Genomic DNA, 13,247 nt, shown 5'->3' with positions numbered 1-13,247 from the left:
GCTACATTGCTGTCACTCGAGCAGAGATACGCAGACCAGGCTAAGCCCCGCTCCATATGTTCAATGCTTTTTGTCCTCTTTTTGATGCGATATCGGTCATGATAGGTCTAATTCTTCCGAGAACCTCCGGAGACCTCCCACTTCCATACGCGGGCTTCTCGTCGTTATCTACCTCTTCCTCTTCAATGTACTGGACGCCAAGTATGCCGTGGGCAACATCGGCATCCTTCGGACACGACCAGGCCATGACTTTTATTTCCCCCATTCGCTCTTGATATGAATTGCAGAAATATCGAAAAAGATCCAGCCTGGTTGTGCATTCAAAGCTGGTCACTGGTTGTGTTGACCAGTTCGTTGCGGAAGATACACTTCCTGTCGGCCGACAACCCGAAGTGTGACTGACGGTTATTGATCCTCCGATCCGCACCAAGTTTGGAACCAGAGATCGACTTGCCCTCGGCTCCCATCTGAGCACCGGTTGTGTGGTTCGTAGCCGACTGAGTTTATGTCCGGACCGACCTCACATGAAAACGTGACCCTGCTGGTGAGCAACCACCGACAGAATCAATGACCCCAGAATCCAGCTAATAAAGCGGATAATAATAACGCCCGAAGGATCAAGTGAAATTAAAGGAATCCTCCACGTGAGATCTTAGTGTCGACTCCAGGCAATCCAACAAGTCGCCGAATCATATGTTGTAACGGAGTACTTAAGGAGCAGTTTCAGCCCGACCGATCGGCGCGACATTTGCTTCTCCAACTCTCTCTCTCTCCCAAGGATACGACCACAACCACAACCCCAACGAAACACCCAAAGTTGCTCTCACGATGGCCTCGGGACTCATCTTCGACCCCTACGCCCTCCTCCGGGTCGCCCCACTCGCCTCCAGCACCGGAAGTCTGGTCCACGCCACCGTCGAGTTGACCGTGAACTCCGCCTTCCTGCTGCCCTCCCTCCGCAAGCAATCCGACGCCCTCCTGCCGGCTTGGTACGGCAACGTCTTCTACCGCGAGGTCGTCGTCGTCGTCGCCCTCAATCTGACCTCCCTTACCTCCGCCATCGCCAATATCTATCTCGCTCCGGATTCCCGCCCGTGGCCGCTTTCGCGCACGACCTTCTACTGGCTCGGTTTGATGGGCACGATCGGACATATGTTGTTCGTGCCGCTGGTTGCGCCCCCCATTCAGCGCATGGTGGAGGATACGAAGGCGGAGAATGAGGCTAGTAAGGAGATGGATACTTGGTTGTCTCTTCATCGCGTGCGCATGTTGGTCGCGGATTTGCCGGCCTGGATTGCGTTTGTTGGGTCGGCGTTGGTGGTCTGATTTGGATTCCGTGTCCGAGGATGCTGGCTGGCTGGCTGGCGACTTTTGGACTGCTCCGAGGGTACTGCTTTTGCTATTCTATCCGTGGATGGATGATAAATTTCGGTTTGTTCGAAATGGAGGTTTTTTGGACTCTCTATCGGAATCTGGCTTTGTTGCTGAGAAAACCTGGACGATTAGGAATTGCAGATGAATGTCTGATGAATGATTTTACGTACCTAGTTCTTTTTATTCCATCCGTTCCCTCTTGCGCATTGTGCCTGGAGTCCCTAATCCCCTCGCAGCATCGATTCAAGATCGAGTGAAGCAGAGGGAATAAACCTATTCATCACGCCTCTCAACCCTCCTTCCCTGGACCAAGTCAGTCACATCCGATCCTGTAGCTAGATGTATTCACAACCCGAGCGAATATAAATAGGGCCTTCTTGACCTCGTATCTCCGAGTTGATCTCTTCTTCTTACACCCATTCCAGAGATTCTCCGATCTGAACTCGACTCTTCGAACAACAATGTCTTTCTTTCTGTTTACTTCCTTTGATGAGATCCTCGATAAAACAGGGTAGCGTTTCCTTGAGTGGTATTTCAATTCTAATACCACACACAAGTGCAATGCTATTTTCCATACAATATCCTTCGCTCATCATATGGACAGAAATAAACGGCGTAATCGATCATGTCTTACTTCGCCAGGATCCAAGGATAACCCAGACAAAGTGGTCTGTCTTCATTGACGTACTGAAAGATGAGCGGAATAATCATGGCAGTGAACTATTATTCTCTGACAGTGACGTCCACCCATAAGACTGTTGGTCGACTTGTTGAAGCAAGAAAAGTAACCAAGTATTGCTTATGGTCTGCGACATACTTTTTATTTTTTTTTTCGTGGCAAAAATGCCCAAGCTTCGCAGCGAGCCCAGCTGCAAGTAATGGTATTATCACTGCTTTAAGGCTGATCGTTTGTCCGGAAGACCAGTCATCTGCTTGTATACGACGACAAACGACGGATATTGCTGGAATCATACCATCATCCCGATATCTGAATAAATCTTGCAACAATTGACTTTAGGAAGCTCAATAAAGGAGATCACCAGATATTGATGATTGCCGAACACAGGCTCCGTACTTGGATACAGCGGTAAGATGATCACAGATAATATCATCGGCAAGATTCTACTCTGAAAATTCATAGGCTCACAGAGTACGTGGACAGCGCCGAACATTATTTCGGGGAAACTGCCAATTCCGACCCCTATGGCTTGGTTGAAGGTGACAGTTACTGTGAGAAACATAGGGTTAATTATAAGTCATCCCAACCAGGAAATGGAACGATTGTTTTTCAAGGACCCCTGGGCTAGATGTGATGACAAGGTTGATGACCCTGTTATCATCAGACAAACTCACCTACCATGTCCAATCTCAATTCCATCTGCCTCCCCCATGGGAGTATCTTGGTATGGAACAAGCAGTACACAGAAGCGACCGCTTCAGAGTCAGACACCTATCAGAAATATTGTCGATGGGCTCTTTCTCTTTCTTCTTCTTCTTTCTGAAACCCTTTTACGACTTGCCCTTGCTGGAACCCTTCTGCAGTTGATTCATATTCAAAACTTCTCTGGTTCATGGTCACGAAATTTGTTTATGGCCTGATTCAGTTGAGACCCTTTTGCAGTTGATTCATATTCGAGGGTTCTCTGGTTCGCGGCTTCACGAAGTTTGTTTGTGACCCGATTTGATCGAAACCCTTTTTTGGATTGTTCTTGACAGAACCCTTTTTCAGACTGTTCTTGACAAAATTCTTTCACGATCATCAGTAAGTGTTTCACTCAGAAGTCTTTGTGAGATATTCTGGGTCTTGAGACTTTTGGCTTCTTGCAGTTCTAAGGTGTCCGATTTGTTTAAACCTTCATGGCTAACTGCTTTAGTGTTATGCTGTTCAACTTTATCTTGCTGTCAGGCTGTTTTCTCCCCTTTCTTGAGAAGACTGCTGCTTTTGCAGCCGGTTTATCGCTCTCTTTCTCTTTGTTGTCTCTCGTATCAACCCCTCGGGCGTCCGCAGTAAGTAATATTTGAGAATCTCTTGCTGGGCTTTGTGACTAACTGGGGATAGACGCCGCCTCCTCGCCGCACCGCCGTCACCGCCGCTGGTCCTGTCTTTGGGTCTGTTGCTGGTTCGGTTGCTGTTGCTGCTACCACCGCCGCCGCCGCCACCACTGCTGCTGTTGCCACCACCGCCGCTGTCGCTGTTGTTGTGCCGGCCCCTCCCGCGCCTATCGCCGCGGTAAGTAACCGTCACTCAGGCGATACTAGTGTGGCTAACCTCTGAGAATAGCCTGTTGTTCTTCCGGCGGGTGCTCCCGGGGCGGTCTGGCCTCCTATTGTCCCTGTGCGCCTCTTGCTATTCGCCATCGTGGAGAAGACGTTGTCCTGAACAACATTCTCGCTGCCTCTGTCAGTCGCGGCGTGTCAGTTCGCGGGCCATTCTCTTCTTCAGAGAGCACACTCAGACTTGTATAAGATTATATGTCTCGCAAGATATCGGAGTCGCAAACTGGGCTTAGGCTCAGTTTGTGGACCTGTTCGTGGGGAACTGATTCGCCGGTATCTTCAAACAGACTCCAATAATCTTGCCGGGCCTCCCCCCCTGGACAGAAGCGCAGCCCCTGTCAGATCGCGAGAGGCGTTGGATTACGCAGCCGGTGTTGAGATCTGTTTTCTTCACAGGGTTTAGTAGCCTGCATCAGCTGAAGATCCGTGCCCAGCTTCGCGAGACTTTTCTTATAACTAGAGCTGGCCGGCTCCCTCCCGCCGATCAGGTATATAGCGCATGCCGCAATTCTTCAGGTTCGAAGGCGTTTACAGTGTGCGTCAGTGGTGGATATAATCAGATATGCAATAACTGCATCCAGGCCGGTCACAAGGTCTGCTCCTTGCAGAACTGAGTGATTGGCTTGCCAGTCTCTGTCCTCGCGAGTCACTGCTGCAACTCGCTCGCTGCCGGCACGTTCGTAGATCTTGACGGGTGGCCTTCTTCGTCGTCATGTCGTTCGCTTTATCTTGCTGGACAATCATGTCTGGCACTGTCCACAATCTGATCACGAACAACACATCGGGTGCTTCTGGTCTCGAAAAACAAATTAATAAAGTGAAAACGAACACAAAGCAAAGAATATAATGAAATTAAGTATTCTTGGGTTGAATGATTATTTCTGTCTTGGAATAGCAACATGTTGATGGGCGTTGGGAGAGAGTGCTGGGTATGATATCGTGTTTCTCTAGTCGTTGCCAGTCGAGATTAGTTCCAAACAGCGTCTTGTTGGCTATAGCTTTTCCATTCTGAGGTCTTCTTCACTCAGTGCCATGGTATTTTGTCACATCAAATTATATCGAAGACGAGTGTCTTCACCTTTCTCACTCCCTTGTCCCGGTGGAAATCTAATTCAGCGGCTGGGACCGTCTATAATCAATCTTCGTGTCACTAAGCAAAGGATCGGTGGCTAACTCACCCCGGAGTAAACCATTATTGTCAGCCGTATTCTTTCATTTTCCCATTCTACTTGCCAACCTTCCATCCACACCGTCCCCTTATCCCCCGACTCGCCATCCTCGCCTGATGAACAATTTCCCTCTCCTTCTCTCGCCCCCCGTCGACTAACACCCCATCAGCAACAAGCACCCTTCCATCCACCATCGTCATCTCCACATCTCGTCCCGTACATCCATGCACGACAGTCGTGATAGCAGAGACACCCCCCTCATCCTCATTCTCCCACCCCCAAGGCGCTGCCCCAATTCCACCCCTTCCATACGGATCCAGCACCACCAAATCCGTCTTCTTCCCCACCTCCAAACTCCCAATATCGCCTTCCAAACCCAAAGCCCTCGCCCCGTTAATCGTTGCCATCTCTAGCGCTATCTCAGCCTTCACTACCCCCGCATCATGACGAACACCCTTATGGAGTATCGACGCGAGATGCATCTCCTGCATCATATCGTAGTGATTCGAACAAGGCGCACCGTCTGTCCCCAGCCCCACATTGATCTTATATCCCGGTGCCAACATCTCCGGAACGGGCGCTACGCCCGACGCGAGCTTGAGGTTCGAACTCGGGTTATGCGCCACCGATGTCTTCGTTTCCTCTAAAAGAGGAAGATCGACATCGAGATCCAGATTCACCATATGTGCCAGCACGAGATTATGGGTCGCTTCCCCATCATCCCGAGTCTGTCCACAGAGATTTGCATCCCGGATGAATTCCATCGCGCTGCAGTGATATACCTCGTGGTAGATGTCTCGGTCTTTAGGCGCTTCCGCGCAGTGCATCGTTATGGAGATACCGTGTTCGGCGCATGCGTCGCCTAGCCCCCGGAAGAGGGATATTGGGGCGCCGCGCGGTGTCCCCGCCCCGGCCCAGACGTGGAGTCTGTTGTGGTGGGTGCTGTGGTGGGTTGAGTGGGCGGAGATGAGGGATGGGATGGACATCGCGAGGAGGTCTTTGTCGCGTGGGTCGGTGATGGAGAGTTGCCGGTTCGTTTCGGGGAATTTGACCAGTTTGCTCTGTTAACCGATCGGCCGGGTTAGGTTTTGGTTTGGACGTGGAGGTCCAAGTGGGGAGTGTGGGGTGGACACGAACCAAGCATCCCCGGATTCCCATCTCTCCTACTGCGTCGCATACATTCTCCCATCCTGCGCGGTGGGTGATCATTGGGTCGAGGAAGCAGGTTGTTCCGGTCTTGAGCATCTCGGCGATGGTGAGGCGGGCGGCGTGGTAGCCATCCTTTTCCGCGTAAGAGGATTCAAGCGGCCAGATGGCGTCGCAGAGCCAGTTGTGCAGGGGGAGATCTTCGGCGAGGCCGCGCAGGAGCGACTGGACGAGGTGCGCGTGTGTGTTGATTAGCCCGGGGATAATGATCTTGCCGGTGCAGTCTATCGTCGTCTCGGGGGTAATGTCGGCTGGGACGGGACAGTTGCCGATCGCCGCGATGCGGGTGTCCTTGACCAGGAGGAAGCCATCGCGGATGATCTCGCGGGTGTTGTTGATGGTGATGATGGTGGCATGCAGGAAGAGGGTTGCTTCGGGTGTTCGTGAAGTCATGATGATCGTTAGATGTGTATATCCTCGTCGGTTTGCTCGCCAGCAGTAGTCGGTGGATGGATGGATGATGTTGACAGCTTTATCCGGGCGGGGACGATCCCTGTCGATCTGCCAGTGATAAGACGAGCTCGGCCGAGGCATCAGCCAGTCATCCGTCAGTTGAATCCAATCTTATCTTGCAATCCCCGTTGTCGGACGCGAGGAGAGATATACAAGATGGACCCTCTCGGCAGTTGTCAATTCCTGATGGCACAGTCGGTCAGTCAATGCCGTTATGGAGACCAAGTCCATCCCCATCTCCACCAGCGAGAACCCTTCCATTGTGGGGGAGGTTGAGGACCTCCCGTCCACGTCCAATTGGCAGTACTGGAAGCACTACCTGACCAGCCGAGATGGCTGGATAGGCGACTATGTATGTTCCAGATTTCTTTGAGGTGCATCGCTAATTTCTCGCAGGATTATCTGTATCTCATCACGCCCAACATATATCCACTTAATCGGCGCTACAAGGATGTCGAACCTCCCTTTTATGGTCTTAACGATGAGGTCCCGATCCTTCTGACCCTCATTCTCGGCCTCCAACACGCCCTGACCATGATCGGATCCATCGTGTCCCCACCCCTGGCACTCGCCAGTGGGGCCTTCTACCTCGACTCAGTCCAATCCCAGTATCTCGTCTCTGCGGCGTTCATCACCACCGGCATTTCCACCGCTCTGCAAGTAACGCGTGTGCATATCTTCAAAAGCCCTCTGTACATCGGAACAGGCTTGCTATCTGTCGTTGCCCCAACGTTTGACGTCATTGCCGTAGCAATGAACTACGCAGATGCACGGTACAAGCGCGGGACCTGTCCAACCGATGAGAATGGCTCCAAACTGGCATGTCCTGAGGCGTGGGGTGCCATGTTAGGGACACTTCTGTGCACCGTGTGGATTCAAATTCTCATGTCGCTCGTCCCACCTAAGGTTCTTCATCGAATCTTTCCCAAGGTTGTCACGGGCACTCTTTTGCTTCTGGTCGGAGTGTACCTGGTATCCAGCGGGATGGAGAATTGGGGTGGGAGCTCCAACTGTGAAGGAGGTACAGGGTATTATGCACTTTGTCCGGATATAGACGCTCCGAGGCCGTTGCCATGGTATGTCAAGCCGCTGTTGTGACTGCACAGACCACCCCTAGAAAGGTCCAGACTAATGTTAGCAGGGGAGATCCCAAGCTCATCGGTCTGGGGTTCAGTGTCTTTGTCACCATCATCATTGTCGAGTTTGTCGGCTCCCCACTCATGAAATCGGCCTCCGTGATCCTTGGACTGGCCGTTGGCTGCGCAATCTCTGGGGCAACGGGGTACTGGTCTCGCGACGAGATCGACGCTGCTCCCGTTGGCACCTTTCTTTGGGTTCACACGTTCCCCTTATCGGTAGATGGCGCTCTCGTCCTCCCGTTGCTTATCATGTTTGTATGCGAGGCTGTCAGCTGCATGCCAGATATCCTCGCTACAGCGGAGATCTCAAAGGTGGACATTGAGGGCCGGGAATTTCAGAGCCGTATTCAAGGAGGGATCCTGTGTGACGGGTTGGGAAGTCTGATCAGTGCACTGGGCACGTCAATTCCCATGGTCAGTCAGGCTGGTAATAATGGAGTTACCTCGTTGACTGGATGTGCTGTACGTTACCCCCTGGATTTCAAGTGCTCTGTGCTAAAGGCTACAGAGCCGACGCGCGGGCTGGTGCGCCTCTGCCTTCCTGCTCCTGATGGGCATCTTCGGCAAATTTGGTGCAGTCTTCGGCTCCATGCCGCCCTCTGTACTTGGGGGTATGCAAGTCTTCCTATACAGCACGATAGTTGTGGCCGGGGTACGCGTCCTCGCGCTGGTGGACTTCTCGCGTCGTAATCGGTTCATTCTCACCGCGTCACTCGGCATCGGCTTCATGGACATCGTGTCTCCTAGCTGGTTTAGCTCCGTGTTAGCGTACAGCGGGTCGAACGTGCATCTGCAGGGGTTTGAGGAGGGGATTAATCTGATTGTCGAGACGCCGTTTATCATCTCTGCGGTGGTGGGGGTTGCGTTGAATCTGATGTTGAAGGAAGAGACGAGTAGTCGCAGTGTTGGCAGTGTGCTTCCGGAGTAGACCGAGAAATCCAGGATAAATAAAGAGACCGGGGCCGGTCACCTGCCTGGGAACCTGACCTGGGCGCGTCTTCAAGACGCGTTTCTTGCTGCTTCACTTTCTTCCCTTCTTGCCCGCTTTCAACAGATCAAGCTCTTATGAATACCTGTCAGTGTGGGCCATTGCTTCCGCGCAGGGCCTTCGGCATCGTCCAGTGAGTACAATACAATCGAGCAAGCTACGTACATCTAGCTGTCATGCAGTGTGAGTTGCTAGGACAAATCTCTTTGCAAGACCCGAGGAAAGTCAATCTCATCAAGAAGAGTGGCATCGTAAGGCAGACAGGGCTAGAGGGCTAGGGAGCCGGAACAGAACGCAGATACTGAATCATAACAACTGCCATGGCTTTGTAAGAAGACTATTTCATATCAATATCGAGAAAATATATACTGATCATTGCCTCATCACACAGCCTGTTCCATGGCCTTCAACTTCTCCTGCAACGCGGAAAAATTCCTCTTCATCGCCTGCGCATTGAACTGCTCTCCCGTCAGCAAAGGATACTTCTTCTTCGGTCCTTGAATCAGCGCATCCTTGCATGGCTGATTGAAGTACGCGATGCTGTACCGATCCCCGAAATAATCCCCCGGCTCCGACGGCGCCTTGACACGGTGAAATGTCGACTTAAACCGATCGTCCGACCACGACATCAACAAATCCCCGATGTTGCACACAATATCCCCTGTATGTGCCTCCACGCGTGTCCATTCATCGCCGATCCCAAACTGTGTCACGATCTCTCTTCCCGGACAGATCTCCAACCCGCTCTGCCCTTCTTTCTGGAACAGGAGGGTGAGGAAGTCCCAGTCGGCATGGGCACCGGCACGGTGGTACGTCTTGCCGTCGGGCTTCTCAGGCAAGGCGTAATAATGGAGGAGTCGCAAGGTGGTTTGCTCGTTTGGTCGGGAGACGTCGTGGCATTTGATGAAGAAGTCGTCGTCGAAGCCGAGTCCGCGCGCGAAGCAGCGCATGAGTCGCTCGGAAACGTCCTGGACGCGATGCATGAATGCAAGTGAGACGTCTTTGAAGCCCGGGAGATGCTTATCGTCCATCCACAATCCCTCCATGTTCTCCCCGAACTGCAGCTGATACGACTCTTTCGTGTCTGGCTGACCGGTCGAGGGCCTGATCTGCGCCTTCTTCTCCCATCCGACGTTGTTAGCGTTCCACGGGACAGTGCCTTTGATGTCTTCGGAGAGCGAGAAAAAGCGCTCGGAGATGGTGAACATGGCTTCGATCTCCTCTATAGTGAGACCATGGTCGCTGATCGTAAAGAAGCCGACGTTTTCGGCGGCGTGGACCAGCTCGGCGGTGATTTCATCGATGCGGCTGTCGAAATCCCGCAGCGAGATGCGCGGAATGGGACGGTCGACGTATCGGGTGGCCATGATGCTGCCAAGGAAAGGGGTGCGTATAGTGGAGGTACGATGAGGTGTTAACGAGGCGACTAATATAGTCCGGGGGCTTCCCCTCACTCGGGCTCGGCCGAGCTTATCAAATGGGCTGCGATGTCGGCCGTTCGCCCGCCCTTATCAGGGTTCAAGCTGCCAGTCCCCCAACCTCCGGCCGACCCCCAAACCACCATGAGCGCCATCCGTCGACGTCTGGCATGTGTCGAATGCACGCGGAGGAAGATCCGCTGCGACAAGGTTGTACCGTGTCGCAATTGCACCCGACGGTATTCCCTCCACCTTTGCTTATCACAACCCCCAGCTAACCCCACCAGAAACATCACCTGCTCCCGCGCGAGAGGCAACGACGATGAAGTCGAGCGACTCCAAGCCCGCGTCCAGGAGCTGGAATCCGCCCTCAGAGACGCCACTGATACGCCCTCCCAAACCCTATCCGGGTCTGAGCTCACCCGCCATGATAGCACAACGCCCGCCCCCGAGGGAGTGGAGTCCCCCGAGCGCGAAATGGCGGACGCCGCCACCATCCTGGAGTTCCTCGCCTGGGGCCGACGGAAGAACCCGGCCTACCACGACATGCTGGCCCGCGAGAACGGTGTCGAGCATCAATCCCCCGGCGACGTGACCAGTAGAGACGAAATAAACCCCGAGCTCGGCGCCGCCCTGGGCTATCTTCAGCTCCTCCTGCCGCACCGCGACCTCCTCCAGCAGCTCGTCACCTACCACTGCGAATGCGTCCTCTGGTACCACGGCTCCTTCCACTCTCTCCGTCTGCAAGACGACATCGACGCTTTCTACCGCATCGCCAACGGCCGAATATCCCACCCCCGCGTCGACTTACAATGGGTTGCCCTGCTCTTCTCCGTCCTCACCGGCGCCCTCGCCTGCGCTCCCCGCAACACCGCCCAAGCCTGGGGCGTCTCCAGCTGGGAGCAAACGCCCCTGGCCCAGCGCTGGTTCAAAGCCGTGTCTACCTGCCTCCACCACGCAGACTTCACCGCCATCCACTCCTCCTACGCCGTGCAAGCCATCGCGACCCTGACCATGTCCGCCCACCTCCTCGGCTTCTCCAACAGTCTCTCCGTGCTCCTCGCAGCCGCAACTCGCATCGCGCAAGGGCTGGGGGTACACCGTCTAGGCCCGGAACGCGAAGACACAGCTACTCCATCGTTAATCGACCGCGAAATCGGTCGAAGAGCATGGTGCCAACTCTGCATCCAGGACTGGTTCTCCATCCCCTTCTCAGAAAGCTATCTCATCCCGCGCGGATGCGTCAACACCGCCCGTCCACGAAACTGCCACGACGAGGACATGCGGAAGCTCTCCGATGATGAACCGACCCTGACAAACTACTCCCGCTTCTTCTACCAAGTCGCAGCCCTCATGCCCTCCCTCCAAGATAACATGACCGCCTCCAACACGCTTTATACCCGCTACGAGAAAGTCCTCGAACACGACCGTAAGCTCCGCGCTCTCGCCACGCAGAGCCTCCCCTTATACCTCAGAAACATCCCCGTAGAGGACCACCCCGAGTGGCCCCGCTACGTCCCCTGGGCCCGTCGCAGCTTAGCCATCAGCTCCTCCCACAAGATCATCATGATCCATCGCAAGTTCCTCGAATTGAGCTTCACCAACCCGGTCTTCGCCCGCACACGCAGGACGTGTGTCGCTGCCGCCAGAACTATCATCAAGGAGCAGAAAGAGGCTATTCATGATAGCGGACCCGTCTTGTGGATTCATCATGCTTTTAGTGTCGCTGCTAGTGTATGTCCCTGCCTCGCTCACCAGCCCCCTCTTCCCAAAAGTACCCCTACACCTCCCCTACATCTCCCCAACCCAAACTCATACTAAGAAAGAAAAACCAGATAATCCTCTGTCTAGACCTCTTTCACCGCCCCCCCTCAGACCCAGAAACAACCTACCACCGCCAACTCATCCACGACGGCCTAGAGATCCTCTCGCACAGCGAATCAAACATGATCGCCCGTCGCGGCGTGCACCTCCTCGAGGCTTTACTCGCTCGAGAACGCGACAGAAACGAGGTCACTCATTTACCTTCTCCGCAGCATGAGCGGGACGGGACCGGTTACGCGCACGCTCACGGCGACAGCGATCTCGATCTGGATCTGGTGGGTGTGATTCGGTCGTTTTGTGAGGAGGGGAGGTGGTCAAGGACCCGCAGTCGGACGCTTTCCCGGGATGGGAGTCAGGGATGGCCGCCTGTTGAGCGGGTTGGGGGGTGGGAGAGAGATGGTCTGGGAGGGGAAGGGGAGTGGGAGAGGGGGGTGCGAGGTCGAGGTCCAGGAAGGGACAGGCGGAGTCGTCGACGGGGGCGACGTCGCCGTCGTTGGAGGGGTTGGCCATGTCCTACGGGTTGGAGTGTGCGGAGAGCTTGGAGGATATCCTGGTGTTGGCGACGAATTACGCTAATTAATTGGGATTGGATTGGATTCCGATTGTGACTGTGATTATGATTCTGATGGTTAATTGGGCGGGAGTCTGGTGTTGTGTTGTGATATCAATACGCTAGATGCAACAAAATCACTTATTTTCCATTCTACAATTTCTATTCTATCGTTATCCATAAGACAAAACAGCAATAACCATATCAGATTATGTGGACACATTCTTTCGATCGGGTCTTTGCTACATTGACGCTCTACGGAGTAATTCTATAGATTCCTCGGGCATCCGGCATGCATGCATCCATCGTCCCATCCTCACTCAACGCAAGATAAACTTTCGCCACCCACCCCTTACATTGAACAAACCTCTTTGCCATTGACTATACAAACTCCCCTCCAGCACACACAGACCATTCATAAAAGTGAATTACTATTGAATATATTTTAACTATTAGATATATATAGCTACCTACCATTTATATATGTATGCAAGAACCAAGTACCGACACGACCAACGACCAACGACCAACGACCAACGACCAACGACCAACGACCCCACCAGCTGAACGAACATACTATACCGCCCACCGGGTAATGTGATTTATTGCATCCAATCAAGGAAACAACCATCGCTCAGCTGAGAGAACCGCCACACCACACCACGCCATAGTGAAAAGGAAAAGGAAAAGGAGAAGGGAAAGGCAGAGGAAGAGGGGAGGGGAGGGGGCTGGTATTAGTGCGAAATCAACAGGGAATGGAATAGTCCTGTCGGGGTTGAGGTGTAAAGTAAAGTAAAGACAAGTAAGGTAAGACATGGGAATATTGAATGAAGAGGATAAATGGGTTGG

At 53.3% G+C, this 13,247-nt stretch overlaps 7 protein-coding genes across 7 annotated transcripts; 5 read left to right on the top strand and 2 right to left on the bottom strand.

Annotated features, from left to right (window-relative positions):
* Positions 1–828: 828 nt before the first annotated feature.
* BO70DRAFT_372946 (putative integral membrane protein) lies at positions 829–1,326 on the top strand (the record flags this gene model as incomplete). The annotated part of the gene is made up of 1 exon (XM_025544885.1): positions 829–1,326. The coding sequence occupies one exon, from the start codon at positions 829–831 to the stop codon at positions 1,324–1,326; it is 498 nt and encodes a 165-aa protein (XP_025396956.1).
* A 1,119-nt stretch (positions 1,327–2,445) lies between these two features.
* BO70DRAFT_104174 (uncharacterized protein) lies at positions 2,446–3,181 on the top strand. The gene is made up of 2 exons (XM_025537818.1): positions 2,446–2,461; positions 2,537–3,181. Exon 2 carries the CDS (start codon positions 2,578–2,580, stop codon positions 2,971–2,973), a length of 396 nt encoding a protein of 131 aa, XP_025396955.1. The 5' UTR covers positions 2,446–2,461; positions 2,537–2,577; the 3' UTR covers positions 2,974–3,181.
* A 50-nt stretch (positions 3,182–3,231) lies between these two features.
* On the top strand, positions 3,232–3,754 carry BO70DRAFT_354681 (uncharacterized protein; the record flags this gene model as incomplete). Its single annotated transcript, XM_025541879.1, has 3 exons — positions 3,232–3,381; positions 3,434–3,604; positions 3,656–3,754. 3 exons carry the CDS (start codon positions 3,232–3,234, stop codon positions 3,752–3,754), a joined length of 420 nt encoding a protein of 139 aa, XP_025396954.1.
* A 1,122-nt stretch (positions 3,755–4,876) lies between these two features.
* On the bottom strand, positions 4,877–6,434 carry BO70DRAFT_388957 (amidohydrolase; the record flags this gene model as incomplete). Its single annotated transcript, XM_025546034.1, has 2 exons — positions 5,958–6,434; positions 4,877–5,881 (listed from the first exon to the last, which is right to left on the bottom strand). Exons 1-2 carry the CDS (start codon positions 6,417–6,419, stop codon positions 4,877–4,879), a joined length of 1,467 nt encoding a protein of 488 aa, XP_025396953.1. The 5' UTR covers positions 6,420–6,434.
* A 197-nt stretch (positions 6,435–6,631) lies between these two features.
* On the top strand, positions 6,632–8,546 carry BO70DRAFT_388956 (purine permease; the record flags this gene model as incomplete). The annotated part of the gene is made up of 4 exons (XM_025546033.1): positions 6,632–6,831; positions 6,876–7,555; positions 7,621–8,080; positions 8,127–8,546. Exons 1-4 carry the CDS (start codon positions 6,694–6,696, stop codon positions 8,544–8,546), a joined length of 1,698 nt encoding a protein of 565 aa, XP_025396952.1. The 5' UTR covers positions 6,632–6,693.
* A 433-nt stretch (positions 8,547–8,979) lies between these two features.
* On the bottom strand, positions 8,980–9,990 carry BO70DRAFT_364285 (Clavaminate synthase-like protein). Its single transcript, XM_025543770.1, has one exon. The coding sequence runs from the start codon at positions 9,971–9,973 to the stop codon at positions 8,990–8,992; it is 984 nt and encodes a 327-aa protein (XP_025396951.1). The 5' UTR covers positions 9,974–9,990; the 3' UTR covers positions 8,980–8,989.
* A 178-nt stretch (positions 9,991–10,168) lies between these two features.
* On the top strand, positions 10,169–12,428 carry BO70DRAFT_341121 (Zn(II)2Cys6 transcription factor; the record flags this gene model as incomplete). Its single annotated transcript, XM_025541322.1, has 4 exons — positions 10,169–10,263; positions 10,312–11,758; positions 11,860–12,233; positions 12,293–12,428. 4 exons carry the CDS (start codon positions 10,169–10,171, stop codon positions 12,426–12,428), a joined length of 2,052 nt encoding a protein of 683 aa, XP_025396950.1.
* Positions 12,429–13,247: the final 819 nt, after the last annotated feature.

Source organism: Aspergillus heteromorphus (genome assembly GCF_003184545.1).
Source record: "Aspergillus heteromorphus CBS 117.55 chromosome Unknown BO70scaffold_23, whole genome shotgun sequence".
Lineage (NCBI taxonomy): Eukaryota > Fungi > Ascomycota > Eurotiomycetes > Eurotiales > Aspergillaceae > Aspergillus > Aspergillus heteromorphus.
The sequence above is the reverse complement of the archived record's forward strand: the minus strand, read 5'-3'. Positions and strand labels throughout refer to the sequence as shown.